Source organism: Acomys minous (assembly GCF_964271855.1).
Source record: "Acomys minous genome assembly, chromosome: 4".
NCBI classification, from domain to species: Eukaryota; Metazoa; Chordata; class Mammalia; order Rodentia; family Muridae; genus Acomys; species Acomys minous.
In genome coordinates, this window is record NC_140486.1 from 42,802,657 (window position 1) to 42,824,299 (window position 21,643).

Here is a 21,643-nt window from a genome sequence, read left to right on the forward strand (position 1 = left end):
ATGCTGTGAGTCCCAGCCAGGCTATTCTTTCTGAGGTATGAGTAAAAGGCCTCAGGTGTAGTAAGAGCTTTGAGTACCAGTCATTATGAACAAACCAGCAAAATAGTTTGGGGAATTCCAAGAGATTTCTTAAGAGAATTTGAAACTTACCTGGTTCAACCAGCAGCTTGTTTTAAAAAAAAAAAAAGGCTCCTTTTCATCCTACTGGGCTGTTGGAAGGGTCAGTGAGCTTTGACCCCTGAACATTGTCTGTGAACTCAGATGTGTTCAAGATAGTAAACACTGGTTTGCTTATAAGTCCTCTATTACTTCAGAGTATGAACATTAATAAAGGAATATTTGGGAAATGTCTGATAGAGACTTTCCTGGGAAACTCTTTAAACATGTTTTCAAACATACATACAAACATACATATATATATATATATATATATATATATATATATATATATATATATATATACACACATGCACACAAATGAAAATGATATTATACACAATGTTAATACTTTTTCTTGCCTTAGTTATGTTACAGCAGTCTGTAGGATTGTGCCTGCCATTCTCTTTTGATGATCAGACAACTTTTAACAGACTCAGACACCTCCTAAATATATTTGCACTGTACTGCATTTCAGTCCTAATCAGTTTCAATCTAGAGCTACATAGGATGGGCACCCTTTCCAGTAGGTTGTTCACAACTCAGTTTGTAGTGGCTTTTTCTCTACCATTTCTTCCTAAGTTAGAAAAATTAAATTAAATTAGGGAAAAAAACAACCCCGGTGTATCCTATATAGCCCTCTGCTCTTCAGCTGTGGACATACTTTATAGAACCATTTGTATCTGCTTATTACAAGTAAAAGCCGCAAAATGTTGACAGCAGTAGGGATGTGTCCCTAGAGTACAAATGTGCCTATTCGATCCAGCCACTGCTCTTCATCAGAAGCGAACAAGAAGATGAGGAGCATCCTTAGCCCCTAGATGATGTTAATAGGTGAAGAGAAACCACCACCCCTACATCCAGAAGCCCTCATTAGGGCCATGCAGAGCATCACGTGTCCTCAGTCTTCCTTCCCTCAGGCCAGTGGGAAACAAGTACACTAAAAGACCTTGGAAACCAGAGTGTTCCATGAAGTCCCTCTTTCATGAAGTCAAGTTCAACACATGTCTGTGTCAACATATGAAATAGAGTTAAGTGAAAATAAAAGCTCATCTGGTGAAATAGGATGAGTCCTTCCACCTGGCTCTTAGTTTAAGGCTCAGTCCTTTCCTGGAGTAGATTTCTTGAGGAAATGTACTCTCTGAATTAGCAAGATGAAGCTAATAAGCACAATGGAGCTGCTATTATAATTCATTAAGTGACTGAACACAAAGTCCAGGAATTATCCCATACAATCCACCACAAGTGACATGGAGTAGTTCATGAAGTTCTGTTCATTCTGGAGAAAGGACCAAAGAGATTACCTCGTTCAACTAAAGGCACATGGGTAAAAAGAAAGATCCTGGGATTGTTCCAGCCAGAGGCAGGTTACCTAGGCAAGAAAGCAGCAGGTCCACGGATACGTGTGACTCCTCCCTTCTCCTCACCGCTAATTGTCTAAACCTGGTAGCTCACACATCAAATGTTTGTGGTGGGAAGGTTGGGAGTGGGGATGGGCTGGCCAGGGCATAGCATCGCTGCTGTTGGAAGAACACCTGAGCATAAATGCCTTTCTAACATGGTCCTTTGGGCTGTGTGAGTTTCCTTCTGGCTTTTGCACAGGGACACGTAACAGTACAGGATGGGAAAGCAGATGCTGGCTTGTTTAGTTTGTGTTTGTTTGTTTGTTTGTTTGTTTGTTTTTCTTTCTGCCTTTCTTAACCGCAGATCTTGGCCCTGAGTGCCCCCCACCCCCATCTCTCTCTACCCCATCCTCCTCTCCGCCACCTCTGTCCCAGCCCTTTTCCCAAATAGAAAAAAACAGGCTCCTATCCCCAAGCAGAGACACACCCAGCTCTCTAAGCCAGATGGAAGCTCCTTAGTAGAAGGGCCCAGAAACCTATTGGGGAGATCTGGAATTCAAAGACATATTCAGTCCTCATGGCGGTGTGTGTGTGTGTGTGTGTGTGTGTGTGTGTGAAATACTAGACAATAAGATATGAACGGATACGAATTTTTCCCTCTCTGATAACATCCAGTATCTTGTACATCTTATAAAAGTCCTTCAACTCTACACAATCCTATGATAGCCACAGTGCAGACTTTATCTGAAGAGAGACATCCATCCCTTAGTGAAGCGAGGAACCTCTCTTGTGACCACAGTGCAAGAGAACCCTAAAAGCGAGCAGTCTCAGGTCTCTCTTTTCCTCTCATTTTCCTGGGACTTTAGGCAACCTCAGAATCTGCGTTGATAAACACTTCTTTGCACTTGCTGATCCCTAGGTCCCCGCTAATGCAAATGACCCCGGGAGCAAGCCTTTTCCTCTTCTGTTCCACATTCACAGAGAAGAGTAATAAGCTCTTCCTGTGAGGGAAGCATGAACAGCAGAATCCAAGAGCGTTGGCATTGGCTCAATAGGACCAGCCAACATCTGTGTTGAATATAAGGGACTCTGGTTGCTTTTTACCGTTTAGATCTCAGCCTTTTTCTCATTTAGGGGTGGACTTAGCTAATAGACTATACGAAAGAGCAGTCGGGTAATAATGAATGATAGGCCCTTTTCTTTAGCAGCTCTTTAGGTTAATAAAAAAAAGAACATTATTAAAGTGATGCCATGATTCATTTGCTGTCACTGTGTCTCCTCCAGTGAAGGCTCCATTGATAAGGCCACAAAGGCGACAATTGCACTAAACTAGACTAGGCAAACAAACAAGCAAACAGAAAACAGCTCTGAGCCTGTGCTCGCCCAAGCCTTTTTGGCTACCCATGCTGATATTTTAAATATGATGGCTGCTGTCCAATGGAAATAGTCTCCTCTCAAAAGCCTAGTAATGCCACGGGCTCTGTGTGAGGTTACCAGTGAGTTCCTGCACTGACATCTTTGACTGGCACATATTAGGTCCTCGATTAAAGAAAAGAAAAACCATCAATAGATACATTTGACATTGGCCTGCAGCATTAATTTTAATGGAGAAGCTGACAGAAGGAAATTCACTTCGCTCCTGAACACCAGACTTCCTTTCACTGACAACTTTTGAGAATATTCATTCTTAAGACTTAAAGATAAGCTCTGAGTGTAAGAAACTGGCATCAAGTCACAGAGCCAAGAGAAACAGTTCATCGCTTTAGCAGAACAAACTAGTTACTGTGGGCGTGAGGTTGCCCTGGGCAAAAGTGCCAGGAAACCATCATTTACACCTCATTCTTCCCTGCCTGTGTCCCCTTCCAAAATCCTAGCACCCTTTCTGAGCATGTTTTAGAGGTCTTCGTGGGTACTTTTAGTTGTAAATGGAGACATCATTTTTCTTACTATAAAAGACTTAAAGAATTCATTCAGACCATTAACTCTTCTTTCAAATAAAGGAAATTGTCACCATGACTTTTTGAACCTGAATACAATATAAATCTTAATGGATGCTCCTCCATCTGCCTTTGTACATTAACCATGAAGTCATTAGAGTTATTAGCAGCAATTAGCCCCATTGGCTCATGCGCAGTAAAAATGGTCTGTTAGAAATACTGGCTCATTGCTCTTTTTTTTTTTCCCTCCTGTATTAGAGTTGGACATTCAGATAGAAGGTTTTTAATGTTTGCTTATGGGCTATCATGGATTTTCAGAGTCTTGCCCCATGGCAATTGTCATCTTTCTTTGAGCTTATATTTGGAGTTATTCTTGGCTTTTAGAGTATTTGGTAAACTTCACGTATTAGTTAACTTGGTTCACCGCTATAACCAAATGCCTAAGAAGAAGCAACTTGATGAATGTGGGCCGTATTTCAGTTCAGCGTTGGGATCAGAGTCCATGTTTTCAGGGGAGGGATGGCAGCAGACCATGGGGCCATGGCAGTGAGAGCCTGAAGCTAGAATTTTACACCTCCTCCCATGCTGGCAGGACAGAAAGTAGAGAAGGAGAAATGGATGGGGACTTTTCATTTCCCCCTTTTTTATTCATTCTGGACCCTAGCCTGTAGGACGGTGGTGTACACATTCAAGCTGGGCCGGCCTTCCCATCCGGTTAAAATCCTCTGGAAACACAAGCTGAGAAGGGCCTGGATCATTCTAGACCCAACGAAGTTAGTTCTTTACATTAGCCACCACATTTCATCCTCTGGTTTTCATAGTATTGTCAGTGAAATGAAAGCACATTTTATGGAGCTCATGTCAGCATGAGCCATGTAGTGGCAACAAGGCTTTGCTTTTGTTGTGACAAAATATCTGGAAAGGGCAGCACAGCTTGAGGGGATCCAATCTGCCATGAAGGGGCTGACAGCATGGCAGCAGGTGCCCCCCCCTGGAGACAGGAGAGTTTCCTCACCTTCTTACTACATTCTAGTATGTTCTAGTTAAAGAGGAAACAGAATGGGAGAAAGTGGGACCACCTTTAAACCCGCCAAGGCCACACAGTGACCCTACACATGTGGGACATTTTGAAACAGAATATTCTTGTTGTAACAGCAGCCATTGAACCCTTTGCTCTACAGGAGAAGGCAAAGCCTGGGAGGCCACTGCATTCCTGGGCCTAGAACACTGAAAACATTTGTATTAAGTACTTCATGTATTATGATGTTGACTTCATAACATGACCAGATAAAAGAGAAACATGTTGATATTTTTCTGTTGTTGAATTACTAATATTTCTTGGCCAATAACTGTGTGAAGACTGTTGCACAAACATGTAACGCAGATGATATATAAGGGGCATTAGTTTTACAAGAAGATTTGATATTTACTGTGCATTATATTATCTCACTTAATCCTGAAAACAGTCTGATTAGGGAGAGTACCAGCAGAGATCTTTCCATTTTTATTGGTGAAAAAAATATAAAGATTAAGTGTTTAGCCAGGCGTGGTGGTGCACGCCTTTAATCCCAGCACTTGGGAGGCAGAGGCAGGCAGTTATCTATGAGTTCAAGGCCAGCCTGGTCTACAAAGGGAATCCAGGCCGGCCAAGGCTACACAGAGAAACCCTGTCTCTAACCCCCCCCCAAAAAAAGATTAAGCCTTTAGTTCACATAAGCTTCGAGTGACCAAAAGTCAAATTTGAGTTCATCTGACTCAGAACCCACATTCTTAACCCTATTATATGATGCCACCTTATGTACATACTGCAGTTAAGAAAATCTCACATTTCTGGAGACACAAAATTTTGCTGCTTCAAGCCCACATTATATCCTCTCTTGTTTCCCACAAGACATAAATGGTACAAGAAATATGAAGAGCAGCTCATTGGCTTCTCTCATGTGGGTTGGACCAGTAATCACTGCTTCTCATCCAGAAGCTTCTCTGCCTCCCCACTAAACGCCTAACCTGTCTTCTTTACGTGAGCACCTAGGCAGTGAGGTGGACCTTACCTTCATCGTTAAGGCTACTTTATAATGAATTAGAAAAACTACCAGGGAGAGGTTTCTCTTGACAATGGGAATTTCACGTTCACACTGAGGACCTACACTACACATAATTGTAGCCAAGGTTCTGGAAATGGGAAGTTCAGTTTTCTCTGGTTCTAAAGTTTTGATGTAGCCAGGCATAGTGGAACACACCTTTAACCGCAGCACTTGGGGGGCAGAGGCAGGAAGACCACTATGAGTTCGAGGCCAGCCTGGTCTACAAAGCAAGTCCAGGACAGCCAGGACTACAAGAGAAACACTGTATTGAATAATGAAAACAAAAAAACAAAACAAAAAAAATTGATGTAGTCAAGAGTGTCCCTAGAGCTATAACTGACAGCTCAGCTTCTCTGTACAGGTGAGGAAACAAAAGTCCAATTGAATTATGGTTTTTCCTATTGTAAGTTACTGAGCATTCAAATTTAATAAAGTTTTTTTCCATAAAAAGGTTGTAGAAGAATTTATCAAAGATATAAATAAAATAAAGGCAATAAGCACAACTGCCAATGGTATTAGCAAGAAATAGCCACTGGGAAGTTTATTAGTATGACCATCAGGCAATTTTTCCTTATGTGTATCACTTATTAAAATTGCATCATGTTATCCATGCTTTTTAATATCCCCTTTGTCTTTCTACAATAGTATTTCATTTTTTATTTTGAACACTTTTCCATAAAGTTGTTTTAACTTGCTCAATATATAATCCCATTGCTTGGGGAATCCAGTTAAATTAATTCTGATATTTTTCCCCCTAAGTTTGAATTGTCTCTAAGATCTCTGTAGTAACAAAAACTAGAGTGACATTACTTTTCATCTCTGGGTCTGTATTTGAGATCAAATGAAAAGCTACCACGTGAGGAGAAGAAGAATTTGTCTACTCACTCAGCTGCCAGGTCTCAGAAAACTGGATTGGAATCTTCGGAATCTCACGGTTGCCTTCTCTACAACATTGCACCATTTTTCATGAAACATGCCCTTTTCTCTGTTTCCTTCATTCCTCCAATGAGTTGTTGTTTTCTCATCAACACCCTTTGCTTGCCTTTCTGCTGTCTTGATGTTCTGATGTTGGGGGACCTGAATGCTGTCCAGGAAGCTGGGGTTGCACAGCTGGAGAGAGAATGTGGCTGGCTCTTCTTTGCTCCCCTCCTCCCTCGCTGGCTTAACCTGTAAGCCTAGAAGTTGGTTTTCATTTTCCATTGTCTCTGTATTTCTTCCCTTTATTCTCTCCAAGAAATCTACATCTGAAATTACCCGCTCTTTTCCCTCAGAGCTGATCTGTGCGCCAGATCATCATGAGATTATTTTGTGTAGGGACATTGATAATTCAGAAATGGGTTTCTGATTTATCCAACAAAGCAGGTTTAAATTATGGCCTGGTAGAGAGGGAAAGCTTCAAGCAATTTTAAAGACTTTAAAGCAATCGGCTGCAATCCTCTGTCTAGAGACTTCATTCTGGGTCATCCCCAAAGAACATCTACTTCATTTGTGCTTCAGGCCTTCTCCATTCTATCACAGACACACCCTTTTTGGTACAAAAGTTGACAGGAGAGGGTGTTTCGCTTGGTTAAGGGCAGGAAGACAAATGTCCTGTTATCCCAACCTTTTTGTTGACATCTTAAAACAGTGAGGGTAAGAGGTAAAGTCATTTGTCAAAGGTCATATAGGAAAAAAAATTTTTTTCTTTTAAGTGGCATATCCCCTTGCTGGATTTGGGAATTTTTCTCACACTTAGAGAATGAAGTCAAAGAAAGCCATTAAGAGCCAGTCTTAATCCAATATGAATCAAAAAATCTTACACATACATACCCCCTACACACACACACACACACACACACACACACACACACACACACACACACACGCAGAGGGAGGTACATTTAAAGACCCTAGGAAGAATAGCTGGTGGTGTGCAAACTCAGGAGACAGGTCTCAGCAGCCACACTTGCTGGTCCATAGCGTCAGACCTGCAGGCCCTCACAGGGTCTCACAGAGTAAAAATTCTCTGGTTAAAGACAGAGACCTTCATCATGTGAATCTTCTTATGACAAGAACTATTATTTATAAGAAATTATAGCATGCCCAAGCATGAACAAACAGATGGAATCATCATATTCAAACCTTGTAACATGCCTGGGATATAGTTACTATCAGCCTTACTTCAGAGATGAGAGAGCTGAGGTCCAGAAAGCTAAAGGCCTGGGTCTTTTCATGGGGTACAAGGCCAACCTTACCTTCTTAGCTGACTTCAAGTCTTCACTAAATACCAAGCTCCCTCCCGGAGAGGGCATGAGAACAATTACCTTGGCTATGAAGAGCTCAGTAAACTTGAACCTGGTTCAGAGATTAGGCAAGTGTATGCCTTCTGATTTTAGAGTAAAAAGTGAGATAGAGGACTATACAAAGACAATGTAGTTGGGTTTCTCTAGAGTGTATACATCCAAAAAATGAAGGGATAAATATCTACATGCAATAAAGAACTGACATTCATAGTGGCAGATCCCTGACCCTGAAGAAATCTGACCCTCCAAAAGAGAATTAATTACCCACTCTGCTCACTTTTGCTAAAAGCAGGAAACCAAATCCATACAGACATATCATGAGTAGAAATTCTACACCAGATTTTTCTGTAGCATACTTTAGAATTATCTCAATTAACTTAAAGATTTTAGTTTATTTGTATTGAAATAAATAAGATGATAAATGTGCAATTAATGAAAAGCAAGAAAAAAGTAGAAAACCAGCCACACAGTACTTCCTCCTGTCTGCCACTGTGCAGAGCCAATGCTTGCCCATACATGCTAAATATACTTGCTCTGCCTTTTGGCTTGACCTTTGCAAGCTTGAGCTTTGCAGTAAGTTCTTTAATTCAGACACTGCTCACTGCTGTTCATTACTAACTCCACCCTAGCTTAAGTCCCTCATCTTACTGTAAGAACCCCCTCAGTGCTCCACTGTGCTCACCCCTAAATTTATTCTCCATGGATAATCACGGTGCCTCTTTAACATATAGACCAGGCCAAGTGACTGTCTTATTGAGATGTCTTCTGTAGTGCCACAAGTAAAACCCAGGCCCTGGCTCCTGAGGCTGCATGTGCCTCTTGCTGCCACTGCCTTCTGGTGGCTTGGCCTCACATCCTGCTTGTCCTTGGTTACATGCTTGCTTCTAACTTACAGTGTCTATATTTGCTATTGTCTCAAAGTTAACATAGGATTTTTTTTTCTAAGATCTTCCTGCCATTGAGAACTTTTCTTCACTGAGAATTTCTTAAATGTGCCTTCTTGGGAAGCAATGGAAAGCAGTTCTATGCCCTCACCCACCTCCACGCTGGCCTGTCTTCTTTCTGAATGGCCCTGGTCTCTGCTGAGATTATGCCTTTCTGTCTGGATCTTTGTTTGTTCGGTCCCTTTCCAGTCATCATAGTGGCAGATTTTGGTTGTCGTTGTTTACTATATTACCCTTAGACACATTTACAAACACCAAGCAAAGAAACAGACCGTGAATGAATAAAACATCACATTCTACCCTGGCTTTAAACTAAGGTGCTGTCCCAGGGGCAGCAAGGAAACGGGATGATACATGAAGAGAGAATTGGGAACCATTTAGAGAAGGGAATCAGAGAGAGGGAGGCAAGGAGCACAGGGAGAACAGTGGGGGAAAGGAACCAATTAGAACAAAGCCTACTGACACATCTGTCTGAAAATGCCACGAGAGACCATAAGTAATGTACAAGTTACATGTAATAACAAAAGGCCACGATACTATCTTTTCAGTGGTAAAGGGACTGTATCTGTGTGGTTCCCTGCTGTCTAAGCAAGGCCTTGCTTGGTCTACCCTTCGGAGTGAGATAAGGAAGGAAAGAGGAAGAGTTGAAATGGCAGGGGTGTGTGTGTGGGGGGAGGCTATTAATAGACATGTGCCTGAGGTTATACTTTTTACTTTTTAAACATAATTTAATAAGCCTCACGATGTATATCTCGTGTCCATTGCTGGGCACAGAAGGCTGGCAACTCTAAAGTTGAAATCTGAAACATTTCTGGCCAGATGCAAACCACAAGGGCTTACAGCAGAACAATTCCAAAAGGTTGTTCTCCCAGATGCTACGAAAATAGAGTGTTAAGTCATGACCAAGACGATGGGGGCACAGCTTCATGGCCTTGTGGGTAAGAATGAAGTCAGCTTGTCATTAAATATGGGCAACGTATCCCTGTAATGTTAGCATGCTCACGAATAGGAAGCCGTCCTGATCGCGCTCCGGAAACTGCCACTCATTCCCAAAGCCTGAGAAGTTGAAGATGAAGAAAGCTTTGTCACACGTTCTGATTATGTTCGCATAGCATTTGTAATTTTCCCTGTCGATGTAATTTGGGGAACTCTGGGGCTGGTAAGTCAAAATAGCTGTTGCTTTAAATGATGCCTTTCTAGTGAAGACAGGGCTGTGGGTGCGTACAGGCTTTTCAACCAGGTGGAAGACTGAGAACACGAGAATGACCTACGACCATAACATGTTTTATGTGTCAAGAAAGGACCAGAGAAAACATGGCCTACCTTCCCACCCTAAATTTCTTTATGAGAATTGTGCTGTGGTCTTAAAAAAAAAAAGTTAAGGTTTATTTATTCACTAGGCTGAATAAAAGTAAAAAAAGAAAAAAAGAAAAAAAGAAAAAAAGTGAAAAGTCAAACTGTTTTTTGAAACCAGAGGAAAGGGAAGCAGATAGGCAACAAGACTGATGATTTCATCCTGAGGTACAGGATCTCACTTTGGGGTAGCTGTTCAAGACAGAGTTTCTTTGTGTAATCTTGGCTGTCCTGGACTCACTGTGAGGACCAAGCTGGCCTTGAACTCACAGAGATACATCTGTGTGCCACCACGCCCAGTGGGTTCTCACTTTTAAAAGAATCAGCATTTGTTCAAAGTCTTCTGTATCCAAAATGGAGAATCTCTGCAGTCTTTGAGGGCAACAACCATTTTCTTGAAGGCCTTCTTCCTTGCTCTGTCAAGCTGTCCTGGCGCAGACCCAGGGCTTGGGTTCTTGGACTGTGAAGAGGATGAGGGGCTCTTCTTTATTCTCCTCTGGATGCCAAGTTACAGCAAGCCTGAGCCCATCTCTGGGCTTTGAAACAGTGCCTTTCACCAACACCCTTTCTAACAGGCCCCTGTCCCCTGATGCATAAGTAAGAGCTGGGACACAGCAAGCTATGCCTTCCATAAAAACGTGTCCACCGTGGGCCAGTTTTAGGGAGTTGCATAAGTCAGTGGTTGCGTGCTTTTAACCACGATTCCCAGGAAGTCCCCACCAACTGTTAAAGTATAATCTGAGACTTGGAAAAAGAGCCCTGTGGCCTCTACAAATTGTTGGGCGCCATCGCCTGTCATTTGAAGGTGCCGCTCAATATTCCAAGGCCCTACCCTGCATTTCACTTCTGGGAATTACATTTTGGCTGGCTTTCAGACTTAGTGAAAAGGTTTCTTGTTTCTGAAAAGCAACGGAATGAGAATTTCACTAGGCTTTCCTGTCGCTGTAAAGATCCAGTCAAAGCTTGCTGCCAGTCAGAAATGATTAAAAAGGAGAAAGGCGTCTTAAAAGAGGGGTGGGGACCATTCATCCACACTGCAGACACAAGACATCACCTGCTGGAGCCACAGATCTAAGGCTCTTGATTTCTAATAATTTGTCACATTTTGTTGTCTTTCTATGGACTTAGGAGTTTCCAATGTGGTATTAACTCAAGTCCATCCATTAATATCATTGTGCTAAACCCCAGGACCTCAATTCTGCTACAAGTCTATTTGGTTGGCCAATCTCGTAGCTCAGTTTTGTTACTCCCTCCCTCTCCCTGATTTTGCTAATGGAAATCTTGATGTGTAAACCATGGTGAACTTTTGTACATTACTCCCTTTTCTTCAGCACTTTAGGAATCAAACTTTTCTTGATATTATGCCATTCATATTTTTAAAAAATCCATGTTCTTGGTGTCACATCAGACCATAGCAATCACTTCAGTCTCTATCCATTTTGTATATCAAATTTTCCATATCAAATTTCTTTCAAAAGTTATAAGGTGTCTTGTATCTTTTGCAACTAAATAATGAAAGTAGTTCAATGGAGAGTTTTTATGATTCCTCATATTGCCTTCTGCATCCCATCCTACTGCTATTGCCATGAGAGCAGTCTATTGTTTACTCTCCCAGATCTTTCTCCTGTCCACACAAAAGCATAATACACATATGTGACGTCCAATCCTAGTTGTTAACTTTATCACATCTGGTACTAACTAAAGCCCAAGCATCTGGGCACACCTGTGAGGGATTTTGCTTGACTGAATTCTTTGCGTAGGAAGACCACATAAATCTGGATCATTTGAGGTCTGAAGACCAGCCCTAAATCTAGACGAATATACAGGTGTACATTTAATGTTTTTGTGCATTTTGACAAAATTTACATCCTATTTTGCCTACCCATCAGCTCAAAATATAGATTTAACATGCTTTGGCACACAAAACAAATAAATGTGAAAAGATCATTTGAGGCCAAAGGAATGGCTGGGGGGCGGGGGAGGGAGGAGGTAAAGGAGCTTGCTGGCACACATGACAACCTGAGCCTGATCTCCTGGATACATGACAGAAGGAGAGAACTAACTCTGACCTCTGACCTCCACACTCGTGCTGTGGAATGTATGTCACATGTATACACACACACACACACACACACACACACACACACACACACACACACAGACACACACACACACACCAAATGAATGCAAAATAGCCTTGGAGAGAGGGTTCAGCTCAGTGGTAAATCATTTATATAGCATGTTGAAAGCTCTTGAGATGTTCCCAGTACTGAAACAAACAAACAAACAAACAAACAAACAAAATCCCCCAAATATTAATAAAATAATGGTTATATCACAGTTTATTAAATCATGGCTCATTGTTGGATGTTCCTTGTTCTCTTGTTTCTCTTTCTTCCTTTGTGACCCTGCCCCAAGCCCTGGGCTTTATGATCCTCATTAATAGTCTCTGTTGTCTTTGGGCTTTAGTTGGTATCAGTAGGAGATAGGGGTGGAAGTAGCAGGGAAGGAAAGGCACTTTCCCCCCTTGATTCCTTTTTGCAGGGCTTGAGATGGCTGAACGTACCCAGGGAAGGTGTACAGCTCTCTACCATGCAGCACTCCGCATAAATCAGTCCTTTCCAGTTCTAGAAATTACTTCCTCCTCTGTCACCTTCTAACCTGGGTGGTGATGACTTCTGGGTCTGTGCTGTGCACAGAGCCTAAATGTGCGCGTCCACTGAATTTCCTTAACCCAGGTCCACACTGTTAGACGTTCCCATCATTGAGCTTCCGGTAATAATTCAGGCTGAGTGTTACTTCTATTCCCTGCTTCTTCCCAGGGTGCTAAAGTTACTTCTAGACTTTCCTTTCCTCCTCCTGTTAGCTGCTCTTTTCCAGGTGGTTACTGTCTTTATTTCCAGCATGACCGTTCTGTCAACTAAATTCTTTTTACATTTTTAAGTCTGGCATTAAATTTCACACATCTTTCTTTAAAAGTTGTTTCTAAGGGTTTTCTAGGATTCACAGAGTGAAAATGAGCCCCCTAGATAACTGCCCCCCATCCCTGGACCTTGTCTGAGTATTCTTAGTGTCAGTGTGAGCCCCCACCAGGTCCTCAGTTTCCCACTGGAATGCATTTTCTATGTTGCAATCATTGATTCTCCATCGACTGCTTGTGTGGCATCAGACTGTGAGTTAACCTCATCAGTTCCTGGGGATGATGAGGGCCTGTAAGGCAGCATTATATTGAGGTTTTCTCGAACAAAAGTACATAAACTTATGGCCATGTTGATGTGTGAAAAGTTTCTAGTAAATGTTGTAAATCACATACTGTTATAAATTAGTGCTTCCCTACTCTGGCCAGAATTTCTTCAGACCACACCTGCATATTCAAATCAGCAATTTTCATTCAGGCTCATGTCAAAAAACGCCTGTGTGGCTTCTGTGGTCTCTGCAAAACAGCGCACATGCCCTTCCCCCCCTCCCCCCCATTATGTAGCGTGCTATTTAGACTGGTTTTAAGATTGTAGAAAAGCTGTGCATGGAGTACAAAGGGCTCCCAGTCTTACCTCGAGTTGGTTGGGCACACTTGGTGCAGATGAGCCAACACTGATACCACTGTTGGCAGCACAGCTTCTCTCAGGAGTCTCTTTGCTGAATGGATGATGCTGTTTAGCCACCATTACAGCATCTTCCGAGAGAGTTCGCCATTATGAAAAGCCTCCGTGTGCCATTTTGTTTTTACCAACTCACCCCTCCCTGCACTCCCATCTGCTGGCAATCACTAACCCTTTTACTGTTTCTCGTCTTGTCCTCTTTGTTTTTACTCTGCGTTGTTGCTTGTGTTCCTGGCTTACTTTTATTACGGTCTTATCTTTAATTTCTGCCTATATCTGACATCAAACATCCTGGCTAATTGTCATGTAAGCATGTGTTTCAGGACTGACATATTAAATTTGTTTGTCCTTGGAATCAATGCCAAGGATGAATTTTCATGTTCATTTCCTGATGGCATAAGCACAGCACTGGCATGAGCTCAGTTGAACGCATGCACAGAGAGAGCTTTCACCTACAGTGCGTGGGGTTTGAGATTCTCTGGAAGAACAGAACCAGTGGAATGTGCGTATGTTATAAAGAGGGGAGGTACTAGAATGCTTTACACAACAAGGGCTGGTTTGCCCAATAATGGCCCTCGGCACATGGTAATGACACTCCTACAGCTGCTCAGTCCACTGAGCTAGATGCCTCAGCAGTGTAATCTTCACTGAAGACCTAGAAGATTCCAAGAGATTCTCTGCAATTGGGCCCACATTGGAAGAATGAAGAACTTGAGTCTAATTGAAGCATAAGATGTATTCATCGTCAAGAAACAAAAGCAGGCAGGCAAGCAAGACTGATTGGTTTCTTGGGCATCCTTATAATATCTGGGTGGTCCATAGAATGCGTTTTCCACTCTGGAAGAGGCCTTTTTCCTTTTCCTTAAACTTTCAGTTACCCTTTTCTGGTAATTCTCAAAGAGTCACTTAGTTGTATCTTTCAGTTGATGTTAGACCTTATGAAGGTGACGCTCAAAATCAATCATCACAAAAATCGAAGGGAAAGCAATGCAGAATCCACAGCAGTGGTATGAAGTAGGTCTTCCAAGATCACACTGTTCTTTGGGCCTTCCTAGATTTTACAGTCTGCGCCATGCCTTAGAGGATTTAGTATACTGAAAATAGCTCCTTTATTGTTGTGCTAACCTTGTGGCTTTGGCTCTTGTCCTACTTTGCCTGCTACCGCTGTGATAAATACCATGTCCAAAAGCATCTTGGGGTGGAAAGGGTTTATTTGGCTTCCACTTCCGCATCACAGTCTAACACTGAGGGAAGTCAGGGCAGGAGCAGAAGTGGAAGCCTTGAAGAAAAGCTGCTTTTTGACTTGTTCTCCCTTGAGGCTCAAGTTCAGCCATCTTTCTTATACTCCCCAGGACTACCAGCTTGGGCATGGTACCACCCACCATGAACTGGACTCTCCTACATTCATCAATCCAAAAAAAAAAAAAAAAAAAAAAACCCACAAAAACAAAAAGTTCCAAAAGCTTGCCTACAGGCCAATCTGATGGGGAGGCATTTTCTCAACTGAGCTTCCCCTTCCCAGATGACACCAGACTGTGTCAAGTGGACAGTAAAGTACCCAGCACATCAGCATCTGTATAATAAAAGTGACAAGGCAGATGTCATAGAACAGTAGCTGCAGTCATATTTGTAAAGCTCCCACTTACAGGCCATTTGTATGCCCCACCCTACATTAAGCCATTAGTTCTCATGATTGCTCATGACGTAAGCATTTCTCTCTGTGCTCTCTAGATTATGCACGTGTTTTCTTTTGTTGTTGTTGTTTCGAGACAGGGTCTCTCTGTGTTAGCCTTGGCTGTCCTGGACTCGCTTTGTAGACCATGTTGGCCTCGAACTCACAGCAATCCGCCTGCCTCTGCCCCTTCTGAGTGTTGGTATTAAAGGCGTGAGCCACCACGCCTGGCTTTTTTGTTTTGTTTTGGTTTTGTTTTGTTTACATGTGCTTTTCAAGAGACATTTACCTCACCAGCTATCAGGCTGAGGCTCAGGGACAGGTCAAATCCATTGTCTGAAACCACACACACAACATAGTGGCCAGGATGCTAATACAGCCCTTGCTTCCCAGCTCTCTGAATTCTGTGAGCTCTGTAAAGTCCAGTCAGTGCTCCTATCTGTCTAGAAAGCAACTGTTCCAGTTTTCCCCAACCAAACATCCAGTGAGGGCTGTGCCATGTTTCCTCTTCCTCTCTGACTTGAAATGTATTATTTTTGGATAAAATATACTTATTCTCTATTGTGCTCCTTGCCCCTGTCCCCTCAAGCTGACTCTTTAAGATGAGCCCAAATAATCTTTTCTCTCTAAGGAGCTGCCTAGTATCTGCAGCATCTCTGCCATTCTACTTTGGGCCCTGCTCTTGCTGCCCATGTTAACACATATTCTTATTGGTACATCTTGGTGTGTAGACCTGTGTTAGACTGGTCTGTGTTTCAGTGCTGTAATGGTATATTTTTAAAAATATATATAACATTTATTACCAGGCAGTGGTGGTGCATACCTTTAATCCCAGGGTAGTAGAGACAGGTGGATATGTGTGAGTTTGAGGCCAGCCAGCTCTATGTAGTGAGTTCTAGGACAGCCAGGGCTATGTAGAGAGACCCTGTCTCAAAAAATCGTAAGTAAATATTTTCTAAAATGCCTTTATTTATTCATGTATTTGTATGTGTGTGGGGTGGGGTATATTTGTGGGGAAGGAGCACATGCCATGACGAACATACAGAGGTCAGGGGACAATTTTAGAGAGTCTGTCCCCCAACTACCATGAGGATTGAATACAGGATTTCAGGCTTGGTGGCAATTTCATTTTACTAATGGAACCAATGTGCCACTTCAGGACTGGAATTCTTATTTGTTATATCTGTTCCCTTTAAGATCAAGGGGAAAGTCTCAGTATGGTCCTAGTCTCTTTTTAACACTTTCCTCACACTTAGCCATCTTTGAAGTGAAATAGTCAACTGAGGTCATCTTTTTGAACTTTCCTCAAGGTGACTGATTACAGATGTAATTGTAGTGTCTTAATTGAGTGTATCCCTGAGTTTACTATTGGGGGCTTTGAATTTATGGTAGTAAGTTTACTTTTTAAAAGCATTATTTAAGGGTAATAGTAAGTAGATTAAAAGCATAGTTTGAATGAGAGTCCATCAGATGTCGTGAAGCAGAGTATGCACGTGACTAGACTGACCGACCGTTTTAGATCCAGCTGACCTACAAAAATGGGGATTTCCCCCTGGCCCCTCCTGTCCTGTGCTAATATCATCCCCTCTGTGTTTCTTTGCCATGCCTGACCATCCACTTATCCAAGTCTAGACTCCCATTGAAGGTTGACTGTTATCAGGGAGCTAGGATTAAAGAGCCATCTATAGTTCATTCCCCTGTCCACTGTGACCTGGGACAGACCCCGTCACTCATCAAGCCTTTTGATAGTTACATCTTTTAAGTGGTTGGCATGAAGTTCTGGCCAGAGAAGAATGCATATGGTTGGCTTTGATGGTCTAGTCCCCAGGACTGAGCAGTCACAGTGCCCTGTGTCATACTGCTGCTAGCTACTGCTCTCTTCACTGTTTTTCCTTCGCATTTTCATCCAACCAGGGCCAAACCCAAGATGATAAAATGAAAACAGTGCATTCCCTATATTGTGTACTCCGCATAGTCTGCTGCATTTTGAAAAGAGTCTCTCAAGTTCACTTGCATCCAGCAAGCTTCTGTGGTCCTCTGAGTGGTCCTTCAGATAACAAGTGGAAGAAAGTGGTTTTGAGAAGTTTATTAGTGTGCCCCTTCAGGAGTTTGGAACAGGTTACTTTATCAAGTTGTGCCCTATGTCAGGGAGGACTCAGAGCTGTGAACCTACATTGCTCCTGAGAGTCCATCTTCATGTGGCGCTTTTTCTCTCTCTGTCTCAAAGTCATGAGTGTCACCCTGGGCCCTGGAAACAGATCCATGTGCTGAGTGAAGAGCATGAGTGTGGGCCAGACTCAAGACCTCACCACCTGGCCAGGCATGGTGGTGCACACCTTTTAATCCCAGCACTCAGGAGGCAGAGGCAGGCAGATCTCCAGTTCAAGGCCAGCTGGTTTACAAAGGGAGTCCAGCACAGCCAGGGCTATACAGAAACACCCCCTACCCCACCCCACCCCACCTCCACACCCATCTTAAAAACAAAACAAAACAACCCCAAAACCCAAAGACCTCATATTCCACTCCCAGGTTCTGCTGGAAGTGAGTAGTCGCTGTCTTTCAGGAGAGCTCATTTGCAGAGGAAGAATGGAAAGGCCAGGGAACCTGCCCTGAGGGGGTGAGTGTAAGAGAAGCCTTGGTTAAACACAGCCTAAAGCTGCTAAGAGCAGGCTGGGGTCTAATGACTGAAATCTCCTATATGGAAAGGTCTGTTATATTCTGATTAACAAAGTGTTTGTTCAACTCTTCTTGTTTGTTTGTTTGTTTGTTTGTTTGGAGACAGTTTCTTTGTGTAACCCTGCCTGTCCTGGAACTCTCTTTGTAGACCAGGCTGGCCTCAAACTCATGGCGACTGCCTGCCTCTGCCTCCTGAGTATTGGGATTAAAGATGTATACCACCTGCCTTTTCCTCTCAGAGTGCTGAGATTATAGGGTTGTGCCACCACACCTGGCTATTTGCTCAACTCTTATTTATGACTGGCGGGCGCTTTGCAGTGCGAACAATAATACAAATCGTAACGTGCACTGGGAATTTAGTGTTCAAGTCATTTAGTGCTTCACAGAGTATCTCTTCAAATCCTTACCAGAACCACAAGAAAATGGCATTATTTTCTTTATTTTACTAAGAGCTTGAAATCCATAGAGGTAACATCATTTTCCAAAACCAGGTTGGTGTAAACCTTTCCCAAGGAACTGCATTTATTCAGAGGCAGGCTGAGAACTCCGAATGCTGAGAGCCTCACAGGCACCTTTTTCTGAATCCATCTCCACCCCATTTCCCTCCCGCCCCCCCCCCCCCATAAATCAACAGGATTATTTTAGAGATCCAGATTTAACAAGATTTTTCATCCCTCTAGTTCACCATCCTGACCTATTGTTAAGGGTGAGAGTGTTTCTAGGAAGTGAGATTTAATTGCCCAAGTGGGAATCCAGTTAAAATAACCACCTGTGCCTTCATCTACATCATAAAAGGGATCCCAGATCTCCAGGAAGGGTCAGAGTCTGCTCCTTATGATTTGAGTCCAGGTCACCAGAGACTTGATTTTGGAAAACGCATTGTTCTTCTTGTGTTTTCTTTTTCTCTTCTTGGGACTGCAGCTTTTATGCTGAGCACCTGGGGTGCCTGCTAGAACACACAGGGTTAAGTACTGTTCTCTGGCTGGCCCAAGGGCTGGAAAGAAGTCAATGGGGAAGGCTCTGGCTTCCCCTGGATGTGTCTGTGTTGCCTCAGACAGAGGTGCTGCGTGCTAGTTTTTATATTAAAGACTAGAGGAGAAAGCTAGACTGTCAAACAACAGGTCCATCAGGCTTGAGTTCCAGATTTTTTTTTTCTTTTCTCTTTATTTCTTCCTAGTTTGAATCAACCACCAAGCCATTCATTCCTGTCCTTAGCAATTTTAACTGTGTTGTTTTATATTCTTTTTCTTCTTCCTGTCCCTCCCTCATTCTGTCTTCTATCATTTTTAATTTCTCTCACAAAAATTATTTTTTGTTTCTTTAATCATCACTATACCCTAGTGGAAGAAAAAGGTCAGAGTTTTACCATACTTTAAGAGTCCATGCTACCCAGGATCAGAGGTCAATTCCCTTGATGAACTGCACTAACATTCTCGGGCCATAAGGGGCAGGTCTAATGCACTGATTTATTACAGAGGCGAAAAGTTAATGGATTCCTCAACTTACCTACCGCAGAGACCTGGTCAGCAATGTAAACAAAACAACACTTAGATTCAGTATCAGAGAAGAGAGGCCTGCTACAAAAAGTCCCCTCATCATAACATGTGACTGTTTTGGGTACAGTAGCCTGGGGTGAAGGATCAGCGTTGTGCCAAAAGAGGAGCCCTTGAATTTGACCGATAAAGTGCCTTACCCTGTTGCTTGGAGTCAGTAGCGCCTGGGTGAGGCTCCCTATTTAGAAAACAGGAGCTAGAATCTGTCTTGAGCATATGGGACTCCAAAAGACTTTTAGAGGAATTAGCACAATTATGATAAGTAAAAGAAGAAACAGGAATGGTACTGGATTTATTAACTGTGTGTGCTGGGTTGCCCTCTCCTCCGTCATTTTCATTCCTGACGCCAGCCCTAGGAGGTAAAATAGGTATTGTTGATCTACTCCGTGCTTCTCAGACAAACAAAGCACCTGAGGCTCTGAGATGGTAAATCCTAACACAAGGCCACACGCCTGCAGAAGCGTTCCACAGAATTCTCATAGGAGTAGTAAGAACATAACTGGATCCAAGCTGACCAGCAAGTAGGCTGAACTAGTGTTGGCCAGCAAGACGTTGAGGTGCTTAGCCATGAAGGAAACATGAGTCCAAGGAAACGTGCTCAGCTGCTGATGTCAGAGTCCATTTAGAATAAAGATACTAAAGGAGTCACTTCTCTGTTGCTGTAATAAAACACCACGGGCAAAAGCAACTTATGGGAGAAAGCTTATTTTGGCTTATAGTTCCAGAGGGCGAGTCCATGCAGTGAGGGAGGCATGGCAGCAGCAGAAGCAGAACAAGATGCTGAGAAATGAATCACATCTGCAACAGCAAACGCAAAGCAGAGAGAGTAAAGCGGAAGTGTGACAAGGCTATAAATTCTGAAAGCCCACCCCGAGTGACATACTCCCTCCAACAAGGCTTTACTGCATCCCCAAACAGCACCACTAAATGGGAAACAAGTGTTCAAATACCTGAGTCTATAGTGGATATTTTCCAGTCCACCGTGGGTACGTTCCAGATTATCCCAGAAAGCTCTGGAAATATCCCAAGTCTTTATGTTTTTTTATTATATGATGAAGAGTGGGCATTCTGAGCCAGTCTACAGATGCTTAGATGACTCAATGCCAGGAATAGAAAATAAGAACCCATAAGCCATAACTCATACACTCTTTGTTGACAATAACAATCATAGATACTGGGTTTGCTCATACTGTTGGGTTTTGATTCGGTCACATTTGTAACTCTGAAGCTAGTCCATGAATGCATAACAAACATTGTTTTGTGTGTGCAAAGATAAGTAGTTTTGCCTGGTTTGGAGGTGACCAGTAGTTCTGTTTTTGTTTGTTTGTTTACAGCCCTCGTGTCCCTTAGTATTAGTCTCAATAGTTGCCCCTTAAAATTTTAGATTCTAATAGCTTCCTTAGGCTTCTCTTGGTAATAGAGCCATTCAACATGGGATTAAAATGAGTCAAGTGGGCTGTTGTGAGGGAAGTGGAGAGCAAGCTGGAGAGTCCTCAGGGAAGGTATATTTTCTGTGATCTGTTAGTTCAAACTTTCATATTTCAGTTCTGCCTAATGGAAACAAATAATAACAACATTTAAAACCCATGGATCAGGGGCCCTGCTGCCTCTCACCTCATTCCCTCTCTCCTAGGCCCCCATGCCAAAGACCTACACCAGGTTTATCATTTGTCTTTGGACTTTGTTTAGATTCCTCATCATTAAGCCAGAAAGGGGCTATCTAATTACCATTTGAAGAGCATCCAATGATGTGCTCTCAGTAGTGTTGATTCCGCTTGCACTCACTCCTGTTGTCCTTGTATGGAACATCAAGGCTACCCAGAAAGCAGTTGCCTCTTTGCTGATTGTTAGTGCTTGTCAACGAAAGTGGCTCAGTTCTTAGAATCTTTAGGTGGTTCCTGTTTCATCATTTAGTTCAGGTAGAACATGGCTCCTTTCCACAAACTGGTTGACCATAGCACTTTGCTGGGAAGATAAAGAAAAGCATGGAGCTACGGAAATGAACTTATCTAGTTACCACAATAACTTCTTCAGGCAGCTCCTA

The 21,643-nt window shown here is 42.7% G+C and overlaps 1 protein-coding gene across 3 annotated transcripts in view; it reads left to right on the plus strand.

The window, feature by feature from the left end:
• Positions 1-21,643, plus strand: part of DPYSL3 (dihydropyrimidinase like 3) — a 111,247-nt gene that overhangs the window by 53,311 nt on the left and 36,293 nt on the right. Inside the window, exon 1 of one of the 3 annotated variants that reach the window (XM_084778255.1) lies at positions 14,257-14,464. The exons of the other annotated variants lie outside the window; for them this stretch is intronic. Within the exon in view, the coding sequence (XP_084634381.1) occupies positions 14,432-14,464 (33 nt within the window). The 5' untranslated portion in view covers positions 14,257-14,431. Of the gene's footprint in view, positions 1-14,256; positions 14,465-21,643 lie in introns of those variants that run through there. 3 annotated transcript variants of the gene reach the window in all.